The sequence below is a fragment of the Poeciliopsis prolifica genome, unplaced genomic scaffold (genome assembly GCF_027474105.1).
Source record: "Poeciliopsis prolifica strain line A6 unplaced genomic scaffold, Auburn_PproV2 SCAFFOLD004, whole genome shotgun sequence".
Lineage (NCBI taxonomy): Eukaryota > Metazoa > Chordata > Actinopteri > Cyprinodontiformes > Poeciliidae > Poeciliopsis > Poeciliopsis prolifica.
This window is the reverse complement of record NW_026562379.1, coordinates 3933667-3945972: the sequence shown is the minus strand read 5'-3', so window position 1 is coordinate 3945972 and position 12306 is coordinate 3933667. Positions and strand designations below refer to the sequence as shown.

The 12306-nt window shown below is 38.2% G+C and overlaps 1 protein-coding gene across 2 annotated transcripts in view; it reads right to left on the bottom strand.

The window, feature by feature from the left end:
• pdgfd (platelet derived growth factor d) overlaps positions 1 to 12306 on the bottom strand; it is a 57015-nt gene that overhangs the window by 25256 nt on the left and 19453 nt on the right. The window contains exon 1 of one of the 2 annotated variants that reach the window (XM_055029097.1): positions 985 to 1030. The exons of the other annotated variant lie outside the window; for it this stretch is intronic. Coding sequence (XP_054885072.1) covers positions 985 to 1018 — 34 coding nt within the window. The 5' untranslated portion in view covers positions 1019 to 1030. Of the gene's footprint in view, positions 1 to 984; positions 1031 to 12306 lie in introns of those variants that run through there. 2 annotated transcript variants of the gene reach the window in all.

Sequence of the window (12306 nt, the reverse complement as noted above, 5' to 3'; positions counted from 1 at the left end):
AATTTTTTGTGTAAAAATTTATTATTTTTATAATGAATTATAAAAATAATTTATTTTTATTCAAAAATAAATTGCCCACAAAACTGTGTTCTTATACACAAGACCTTCACATGCACACACCCAAACACACCGACGCACGCAGACGCGCGCACACGCACTGTCGGAAGGTCAGGATTTGTGCTGAACTGGGCTGACAGGGCGATATTTTCTGACTGCTGTGTGGGTTTTTTTCTGCAAGAGAGCTGAATCCGTAATCAAGGTGCCGCAGCATGCACCCCTGAGAGATGATGATGAAGCTTCAGCCTTCTCATCTACCTCTTTGCTGCAAACTTTGCCTAAATTTTACTCCTGTCCCACCACTCCATTCCCTCTCTTAGTGTATTTTTCTTCCCATCGTAGCTATTCTCGTTATCTTCTGATTCTCTGATGTGTTGATCCAAAACATTAGCCCCTAAAGTTGCAGTTCATGGGAGAAACAACATGTCATACTATAGTTATATAGCTGTGTGCTTTGGTGGACTTGTCAGTGTATGTGGGCGTGCGTGATGAAGATGAATTTGTTTGTAAAGGAATTTTTACACTCTGTTGATCAGACGCTTCACTGTGAGGCTCCCCTCAGTCATGAAAGTGCTTATGTATCAGAGAGTTTCACTCACTAATGTCTGAAGGGAATTCAGCACAGCTTACAAAAGTCATTATGGTTAACACACATGTTGCTGTTGCAAGCAGAAAGGTCATTTTATGCTCCACATAATCTGTGTCATGCAAGGACTGCCTGGGTATTGTTCAGGTCATAAGCTAGAGCTGCACAACATATAGAACTTTAATCAAGACCGCAGTGTAAGTGTACATATTTTAAAAAAAAAGTCAGAATGGATTGCTTGTAAGCTACATTTGTAGGCCACAATATTTTGGGTGCTATCTAAATGTAATGCATTCACTTTCTGAGTACTGTTGTCATATTAGTCAGTTGGGTACTCTCACTTCTCTTGATGATCTCCCCTGTTGTAGATGGCATTGGCCAGGGACTCAAAGCCTTCTCAAGAGTGATATGAAAGAAAGAACCAGAAAGAAAAGAGTGAGGTGAATCAATTGCAACCAGTGTTGTCTGTAATATCACAATTGTTAGTATTGTGATATTACAGAGGGCATCATAAAAGGTAAACATGTAGTCTTTGTAAAACTTTGTAAAACTTCATTTAATATAAAACTATTGATGTAAGGAATCACCTTGGTTATAATCAACCAAAGTAATTCACAAGTACACTTTCTGTAAAAGAAAGCAGGACTAATGTTTTTTTTGCAATAAAAATCATAATAGCTTACTTGCATAAGAGAAAAAAATAAAATAAAATTAATGTACGTCTTTGTGTTTTGGGATTTTCATCATTATTCCAGATACTAATACTTTATATTTTAATCATATTATGAATGAAAATAAGGAATGGTCTCATTTATTTTGGACATAATCATTGAGCAGTAAAATATGCTCCCTCCAACCATCTGTTCACTCTTGCCAGAAAATTGCACTCTCTGTTTCGTGGCCGTATTTGTCATCTGGGGGCAGTGATTCTTCTGACTGATCTGATTGGCTGGATTTTACGCTCAAATGCGATGACAGCCAGGCTTAGACTTGGCCAGAGCAATGCGCTCTCAGTTAATAAATGTGGCCACGATAAGAGCTATGTGCCCTCTTAATTAATATTGTGATTGCTTAATACACTCCTCAGGGTTTTTGGCAGGAATGTAACGCCATATTTTTTCCTTGCAGACATTAGATAATAATATTTGAGGATGGATTTTTAATTCTTTTCACAAATTTGAAATGGATTTGTGTCTAGGCTTTGACTAGGTCCTTCTAGCATATTAATATACTTTGATTTAAACCATACCATTCCTGGCTGCATGTTTCAAGTTGTCCTGTTTGAAAGGGAGTCTCTTTTCACTTTAGCTGCGTCTGACAGGTTTTTTTTTTTTTTTTGCACCCTTGCAGTATGTAAAGTGTGACTAATCTTCAAATCAAGGTTTTGCGGATAAACCATCTAAATAGGCTATTTAGGGTTCTATCTTTATGTTCCATCTATACGTTTCTGTGTTATAAGTCTCTTTTTCCTTATCATCACAGGAAAAAGAAGCTTCATTTATCAACTGTTGGTATATTTTTAAAGTTTCTAAATATAGTGACAAAGTTTATAAGTAGGCAAAGTGCTTCTTTCATCCAGGCCCCTCAGTGTCTCTTGGCTTCACCGCCTTTGCTTGAACGTTTCAAAGTTTGTCAGGGACGGAGTTATGCTTTCACTGCGGTGTTAGTTACACTTTAACTCCATCCATGTTCCCATGACCTCTAATCAACCTCTTCCACTTCATGCTGAAGACAAAATCATCCCCAGAGCATCATGCTGCCATCATCATGTTTCATGGTGAGGGTGTGCCAGTTGAAATTAAATAACAACATAAAGAAATACAGAAGTTGATCTGTTAGAACATAAATTAAAAAAGAATAAAACTTTAAAAAGTTGTTTTATTTTACTCCCTCTTCACAATCCTGCTCCACTTTGTGTTTTTCTACCACACGCAACCTTAAAAACGTGCCTTTTATGTTTGAAGCAGGATAAAATGTAAAAAAGACAGGCACTCAAGTTCTTGTATAGCAACTACACTTGAAAATCAGTTCCATTAAAGCACGCTTGAACACACCACAGTTCTTCAACTAAACAAAGTTAATATCTTTAAAATGTATCTAAAGGTTAATTTGTTTGCTGCTGCAGAAAATCTGGTGATGCTCTATTCCTTAGAGTCTGACTCACACCTTAAATACATATAAGCACACCAACACTCTCTTGTTTTTCTTTCACATGTACCGACACGCATTATCTGACCTCAGCAATTAGACTTTAAGACTCCTGATCTGACACTTCAGTAGCTGTGACAATGATGATGCGTGACTGTGTGGTAAATCTGCATGTGTGGTGGGCAGACGGAAGAGTGGATGTGCCAGGTTTCAGGAGAAAAGTTCATGATACTTTGTGCAGATTTGCATGTAGGCTTGTCAGGTTGGTTTTATGTGGGTATTTTCTCACTAATTAAACTTGGCTCTCCCACCTCCAGTGCCAGGGTGTGATGTTCTCCATGGCTTCAAGATCTATTTCTGATCCAAGTGCCAATCACACTCTAATCACCCGGCAACATGGTGCATCAGAGGCTGAAAAATAGCTCTCACGCTGGAGTACAGCAAGTCACATTGAAGGAGTTGATAACAAAGGAAATTAATCTCTCAAGTCTCTGATTTAGTTGATATTCAAGTTGAACTTGCTGAAGTCACAGTAGTGCAAACATTTACCCAATATTAAACATCAGCCATTTTTAATAAAAGTGTCTGTTCTGTGCAGACCAAACACATTTTTATTTCTTGACTGACAGTTGATACATTTCCACTCAGGAACAAACTCCCACAGGATAATGCCTAAAACAAGGCAACCCAATTTCTTCTGTCTCTCATCTTCTAACATATCCAGGCTGTCTTTCATCTTCGTAAACTAAACTTTTCTGAACCAAAAACAAGACAATAGTGCTTTTAAAATCCTCTCTTTCAAATGTGAATAACGCCATAGGTAAATGATGGAATCTTGATGTTTGCATTCTTATATATATATATATATGCATTTATGTTTGGTTCTTGAGAAAGAGACAGGACAAGATTTTATAAGCAATTTCAAGAAAACTTCGAAGACTAAATTTATGCTACCAGAGGGCCATTTTTATAACTTTTGCAACGGACTCCACAAACAGTTTTTTTCTGATTTCCTTTTATCTCTTTAGACCTAAGGACAGAGCTACAATAATGTTTATCTGCAGCATAACATTTAACATTTCTCAGCTTCTATTGATAATGTGCACTGTGATGTGGCATACCTCACAATCACAGCCTATACATCCAGTCCTCTGTTGTTTTAGCGAGGCAATGCTCAATGTTCGTACAAATGATTTCGGTGTGGTTGGGGGATCTTCTGTTACAATTTCCTCAGGCGAAGCCATGATGATCACAAATTGCTAATGAGATAGAACTCACCTCATCAAGAAATATTATGACAATTTTTCACATAGATTTTCTTACTATTTGGGAAAATTAACTTGCAAACTATATGATTTGTGTCAAAGTGCTCTGGGTTCACAAGCTTTCCACAATAGTTTTGCCCCATTCCGTCACACAGGATTGGCGTCACTGAGTTAGCTAAATCAAACCAATGGCAAAGTTTCTAGGGTACATTGAGCCACATCACAATCACAGCACATCATATCAATAGCAACTTGGAGATGGTAACTGTTGCTCTGCAGTCTATGCTTAGTTGAAGGACTGCAAAGGTCTGAAAATATAAAAAAAGATGAAAAGAAGAAAGACAGCTTGTGAGTTTGACAAAAAATCAATAAAAAGCAGAATAAAGGAGAGAGACATTTCTTGAAAGTTATTTTCAAATCTTGTCCCGACTCGTTCTTCTGAACTGAATATGGTGCCTTGTCTCATCTTGTGACTTTTAAGCATCGTTACACCCCTATTAGCATCTGTTCAGCGTTACATATGCTCCGTGTTGTAAATGTGCATTGGCTGTAGATGTGAGAGTCTTTACTTCCTCCCTCAGCGTAGTTCTACCCATGAGAAATAACCAAAGCCCTTTCCATCTGGCTAAATGTTAGCCCAATGCATGTGTGGGAGCATCTCAAGTGTGTGTGCCTACATGCATCGCTGTGCTGCTTATCAGAGCTGATGCGGGCTCCACTGTTTTGCCACTCTCTCAGGACAAATCAGATTTAAATTTTCTTGCATGTTTTTCAGTCACGCTCACAAGAGCATAGAGGCATGTAAAAAGGAAGAAAAAGACACAGACATGCACACAGTTCAGGAGTGTGCTCTGCATACCGAGGGGTGTCAGCTTTGGTCAGCATCAACTATCTCTCCAAATGTGCTTGCAACTACTTTTCCTTTGGTTCTTCAGTGTCTCCATCCTGCTCCATTTTCACTGCATTTTCCCCTATAGGTTACTAAACCCTTATGCCTGAGTGACAGGGCCCTACCCTCTTCTAGAATGATCCATTTTAGAATCAATATATTTCGGGGTTACTTTTGTCATTATGGTTTCGGTCTTTCACTTGTAATACATTGTGTGCAATATTTGAGCTCACTTAATGATTTCAAGGTTTTATATAAATAATTGTATTTTTGACATATTTAACATTTTTAAAACACTTGAGACATTCTGAAAGTTGGAAGAAAAACTGCACAACAGCAATAGAACAATGTCAATATCTATTTTGTGTGTGAGAGTGCAAGAGTCTGTGGGTAGGACCATTTCAGCTGTATGTCTTGCAGCCGTATATTGGTTGAGTAAGTATAATATATTTTTGAGTCATAATTAAAAATAATTATGAATATGGAAGCACACATGCAAGAGACAACACACACAGAAACACCAGAACAATGCACTATAGGCTAATGGCAGCTTGCTAGTTTAGCAAACGTATAAAGTTATTAAATAGGCTAAATTAATGATAGATGATTACAACAACTGAGACATCTTTCACACAACATTCATGAATGACACACTGACACACATTATAAACAGGGTAATGTGAGCTAGCTGGTGAGCATAGGGGTGATGAATAAAAACAAAGCAATGGAGGAAAAAGTATCTCTAATCAGCATTTTCTGTATTTAAGAGCTGTTTATGCATGTGTAAATGATATGATCAATATCAGAGATACGGCATGGATTAGGCTCCTCCCTGCTCCTTCCCCTCCTGTTATTTCCTCACATACACACACAAACACAATCCAGTGTGCAGCCCTTTGAGAACACACTGTGGTGCATTTTTTTTTCATTTGAATCGTGTTGTCATTAGATGACAGAGCTCGAGATGGAGAAGCAGAAAAGAAAACTCTCATGGGCACAAAAACACAGCAGGGAAAAAAGATAAATATATCATAGGAAATTTAAAAAAAAGCTTTTCAAAGTGGTTGATAGATGGTAGGTAAGTAATGTCAGTGCAGCTTACTCTGGTTACTGTATAAGCCACACAGGTTGGCATAAGTTACTGTTAGAAAAGTGAAAAGTCCTTGTTGTCCTGCATCTGCTATATGATCATGACAAGAAAAATAAAGTGGTTTTCTTGTGGTTCTTTGGTAATCATTTGTTTAACTTGATGAATCATAAAACACATTAAATGTTGGTATTTGAAGTCATAAACTTAAGTTTAAATGTCGTCACTCAGTCTAACAGTGCAAGATAATTCACAGTTGTGATGGATCTAATAAGTTTGATCAGATGCAGTGTGTAACCTAAAAAGAATCTAATTTAAAGTGTCATGTTTTTATGTGGTCAATTGCTGCATATTTGTAACATATAAACTTTACACAAAGTTTATATCTCAGCTGTGAGGATGGACAGAAACAAGATAGAGAAAGAATTAGGACAGAAAGCAACAGGTTAATGTAATATTAAGATGAAGAGTAGGAACAGTGACTTAATCCCAAGTGACACAACATTAAATATTTATTCTTTAAAAGTAATTTGCAACATCTGTCATTTGTTTAAAACTATTAAAAATACCCATTTGACCATGTGCCTTAGAGAGAAGAATCCAGGCCTGACCGAGTTAGAAGTAATCTCAATTGAAAGCAGTGCTGCATGGTCCATTTCCTTTTATGTCATTCTTGACAAATGGGTGAGTGCTAAGGGACATAATAATTTAGTGTTAACATCCTTCCATAGAGTCCAAGCTATTGCTCAAATGTCATGTGAAAAACAGAAAATATATTAAGAACTGTGTTTTGCTACTGCAACATTTTATTAAATTATTGGAAAACATTTATTTTTGTTCGAGCTAATCACCTAAGATAGTGCACAACTTAAAGTAAGAGTCTAGAAGTGCCTCATGAAATTAGAAAATTAACTAGCTTAATTAACTAGCTAGTGCTAACCTTTCACTAATGCTTCACTAATTCTTTCACACAATACAAATACACACAATTGAGGTAAAAAAAACTGAAGGTCTCAGATAACCTTTATTGTTAAAAAGATAAAGCAAAGAAACAACCTAACCACATTATTTCTGACCCTCATGGATTATTTCAAAGTACTTTAAAATATTAAATACTTTAAAAGAGAATGCCATATGTTGGTCAACATTTATTTCTTATTCAGATTATTGGCCTATGGTGAACTTTGTATATCATTCTTAAGGCTAAGATGCTAAATGTTGTAAATGTGTAGTATAAGTGTTGCAATTATGTTAAAAGTGTTGGGATTGAAATTGGCACATGCACTAGGATGTTTCCCAACAATTTGCAAGTGAATTTTATATAAATCATATGAATATGGGAGGCTTCACCATGTCCAACATCTGCCCTGCTATGGACGAGTAAACACCATCAGGGCTTTAACTGACAGCAAAGGACAGTTTTGCAGTAGAAGACCCAACTTCAGTTTGGAAATATCCAAAAATATCATTAATTATAGGAGCTCATTCCCCCAATCTCAGCAAAATCCTTCTGCAGACAGTCTTACAAGCTTCTACTGCAGGTGCACCACACTCTGACCCAAAAGCTCTCCATGTATCCTCCATCCTCCTCTTCTCTGACCTCCTCCCTAGACTTACAACTTATGAAGAAGTAAATATGTAAATATGCTTTTGTTTAGAGTCAGAAGACTGAGAAAGCTCCAGAAAGAAGTCTTCCTCTCATACACAAGAACATCCACTGACCAACTGGCCCGTCTTCACCCAGATGTTCAACAAGTCTCTGAAATTGCGTGAAGTTCCCTCAGGCTCAAAACACTCCATCATCACCCTGGTTCCCAAGAAACACATTATCATGGGGCCTGCTGCCCTTGAAAGTCTATAAGCGACTTCATCCTGCACGCAGGGCAGTGCACCAGGATCCCGTTCTTCAACAGATCTTGGACTTCAACACCAACAACTTAGACAAACTTCAGCTTACCCAACACACAGTGCAAGCTGCCAGGTTCTTGTATGGGTATCTTTTCCCATACAAGAACCATCAGTACCGGTGCTCCTGAAGGGTGTGTTCACTCCCCACACCTTTTTTTATCCTTACACAAATGATAACACTTCTCCTGAAGGTGTTATCATTTGACAATGACAAGCCTGCATACAGACAGGAGGAAGATCAGTGGGTCCACTATCAGAATCCTGGAGGATAAGCTGCTTATGACAGTGGAGATTATGGTGGACTTCCACAAAGCACCCAGCACACTTCCACCACTCACCACCTCCAACAACTTTCTGGAGGCCTAAAATCACACAAATACCATTTGGAAGAAGGTTTGAGCAAGAGACTGAGCATTTTTTTCAGTAACTCAAAAGGTAGAACTTTCACATGAGCTGCTGGTCATCCTCTACATTTCCATTATTCAGTCTGCTCTGTCTTTGCCCATCACTATTTGCTTGGCTCATTTGTACAACAAACAATTAAGTATGCAGAAAGGAACACTGACACTGACTCTAACATGTCTAGAGTAAGGGGGAAAAAAGGCAGCTAAACTGTCTAAAAACCCCACACATTCTGGACACAAATTCTTTACAAAAAATAGCTGCCATAGAGGCAGTTTCTTAACCCAGACCATCTCCTTTATGAGTAACTATGCTCAGATTAATACAGCTCATATTTAAGCTAATTCAACCTTGTGTTTTGACACTGCATATATACTCAAATTTACTAAAACAAATCATTTTTATTATATTTCAAATGTCTTCATTGAGGGTAAAGTAGAACCGAAGTCATTGTCTGTGTGCAGACTTGGTGAATAAATCTCAACCTGATATGACTTGTTGTAATTCTCAGGCCATCTCACACAAAGCATTCACCTCTGATTATTCTTACGACAGTGCATTCTGCTCAACCTTCAGACTGTTGAATGAGTATTGTTCCTACAATTAATAAACTTGTTTATGATTTGCATAATAGTACATCAATCACTTTCCTTTTTGTACTATCACTATTATCTTTTCTTAATTTAGCTCTTTTCCTCAGTCTTTGCAAAACAAAGTTAAGACTGAACAGTTGTCCTTAGAGGCCCCCTGCCTGAAGACCATTTTGATTCAGTCAGAAACACTGTGGGGTGTTTGTCTCTGCAGTCTCTACTTATGAAGGGGGTAACACCATCCGTGTGCATCTGTGTGGGTGGATGTCTTCAGTGTGACAGCATCAACATGCGAAAAGGGTTCATTGTGACCGCATACTTCTGTGCAAAGATGTAAGAGATTTTTGTCTAAGAGCAACTGAGTGTGTGAATTTGCGTGAGAAAGTGTGAATATACCTTTGAAGACAAAACAAAGGCATGCCCTGTGACACCGACAGGAAAGGTTAGACAAACAAACGCGAGCATGACCAGAGCCACGTTTGCTCAGCATAACGCCCACATATGACAGAGCAGGCATCCTCACAGGACAGAAATATCACCCTATACAGAGTCAGAATTACAAAAAATGTACATAGGGGATTATAAACAGGTCCAGAACAGAGCAAAGATGAAGAGCAGTAACCTACTGGAGAAAAAAAAAAAAAAAAACACACACAAGAGGAGAAGGTGATTGAATGAGATAGAGAAGGACAAAGATAAAGAAAAAAGAAACATGAAAATGCATGTAGCATAGAAAAATGAAAGGAGTAGAGACAAGGGAAAGAACAAGTCAGGCCCCAAGGGGCCTCAACGCTTCAAATGCTGTGAAGGCTTCACCAAAGAGCATGTCTAAGGTTGACTCATAAAGAAGGCATGGCATTAACTGTTTCAGGTCTATCCTCGAAATACCATCTATGCTTGGCTCAATGTCTCTAGTGTTTTGCTGCCATGTGTACAACTTCATTTCTTATTTTTATTTTTGTCAACTAATGCAGAACACCTCAAGATATCAGCAACTCACAATGCATTTACAATATTATCCACTGCAGAATCTTTTTTTGCTGGTTCCTACATATTTGCCAGCAGGTTTCAATGGTGCTTTTGGGGCCGTTGATTAGCATTAGCATCCACTTAACTTCCACAAGGGCCTCTTAGACATCTGTGACTCAACACCTTCTGAGAGGGCAAATTAGCCTAATGGGCAGAAAAGAGGGGGATGGTCTGCTCTCTGCTAGAAAGGGTGGCTATAAAGATCAAAAAGAGTGTATTTTTAGATAATTTCAGATAGCCTCTGAGCACAACATTTTAATGAAGAAAGATGCCCCAAAACAAAGTCAGCCTTTGTAAAAGAAATTGCTTTAGTGTTTCAGAATATGCTATGGTAGAAACACCTGTTCGTTAGCTGGACCAACGTCATCCTGCTCAGGTTTTACAGGAGTCTGCGAATGTATTACTGCCCTGTCTTCATTTTGCTCAAACTGTTACTCAGGGATAAGTATGTCAGATTTCTTTTTTCTTCCCTTGGTAAGAACACAACCTGAGACTAAGAAATTATTAGGAAGTGCAATGTTCTCCAGAACATAACAGTTGTTGAAAGGGGTGGTCTTATGCATTTTCCAGGCACATAGTGCCATTTTGTAGCACAGTTGAGTAACTATGTTAACTTCAATTGTAATAAAAATGTTATATATGAAATATAACTTAAAATAAATTTGACTTCATAATTTAATGGCTAAGCTCTCTTTCTAAAACTGCCTTCAAGAAGTCATTACAACATCACTCCTCTACTCACCCTCTAACAATGTTTTTACCAGGATCGCACTGAGAAGTGGCTCATACAATGAGCTTAGCAGATGCGCAGTTTGACCAAGTGTTTTGCTAATTGCTGATGGCTAGTCTGAAGGAGCTGAGGGAGGATGTCGCAGGGGAGAGGTGCTTTGTGAGGTGAAAGTTTGGGTGCGTCTCGAAAGCGGCACTATGTCCACCCAGGTGTTTTGCACATCTGAATGGTGTGAGGGAGATTAAAGGACTGCTCAATCATGCCTGAAAGAATCAAGGCAACAGTCTAGATATGGTTTTAATGTGGGATTAACATTATAACATGATGTAAAGCAAAAAAAATGTTGATTTTACACAACATTTTCCCTTGCTACTATCAATTGTCTAGCTTTATTGAACATTTGTGAAATGTTTAAAGTGTTGGCAATGTATGCACAGGGGAATAGGTCTCTTCTACTCTTATTATTGGCGCCAATATAGCAGGAGGGGCTTATGGCAGCATTAGCTGCTTGCTCAGGATTGAGCAGGGCTACAGCTAAGCTGCAGAGTGTGGTTGTCATACAAATCTCGAACAACACAAAAAAAGTTCCTAAATTTGTCACTTTTTGTTTTTTTGGTAAACAGTTGTTAGGGGGGTTTGAAAAGTTGCTAAGTTTAGCAATACATTCGATAAGTGAACACCAATGCATCTTTCTTTGCGACCAAAGCCCAGCTTATCCCCTCTCTGCTCATCCCCAAATTTGGCTGTGCCCCTCACTGTCTCTTTGCTGCACCCACTTTGCTGGAATTTTTCAAAATTGGTCAGAGGCGGGCTGATTTTAATTGTGCTGTTGATCTGCAACACTGGAAAAACGCATGGAAACCAAGTACAAAAATATTTGTAGGTTAGGAGTTAACTTTCAAGGGCCTTGTTTTTTTATAATACTCTGCTATACCATGTTAGATCTTTCCTGATTTGAGTTCACTAAAATAATAATAAAAAAATAATAATAATAATAATAAAATATGATTCGCTATCCATTTGAATTTTTCTAACACAAAGCTGAAATGTAATTAATCTACAAATGTCCACCTTTCCACAACCTTTGCAATGCACAAAACTAACACGTCTCCATTCTCCTTATCTGTCAGCAGTCAACTTAGCAGGCACCCGTCCTCTGCTCTGATGCGCTCCTGTTTAACACCTTGGCTGAGCTTGCTGAATAATGCAGGAAAGAGCAGCATTGGCTGAGTCAGCACTGAGGACAGGTCAGTGGAAACGCAGCGTTTGAACGACTGGCAGCCTTGTCACATGAATGCAGAAGAGGTACACACACTTCTCACACACGCCACATGCGCACACAAATATTGTTTCCTCTACACACAATTGGCAGAATGCATCTCTGTGCAAACCAAAGGGACTATGTTGGTATGTGTAATTAATATGGATTATAGCTTGTTTTAAGGCCCTGAACAAGAATATATTGTAGCTGACCAGTTACCTACAGCATCCTGTATCTTTTGGCAGTAACAAACATCATCTACAAAGTTTTAACGGCAAATCTACACACTATACAATTTACAAAAAAAAGCCACAAAAAACACTAGCACTGCAGCACATCATGTTTTACACACAA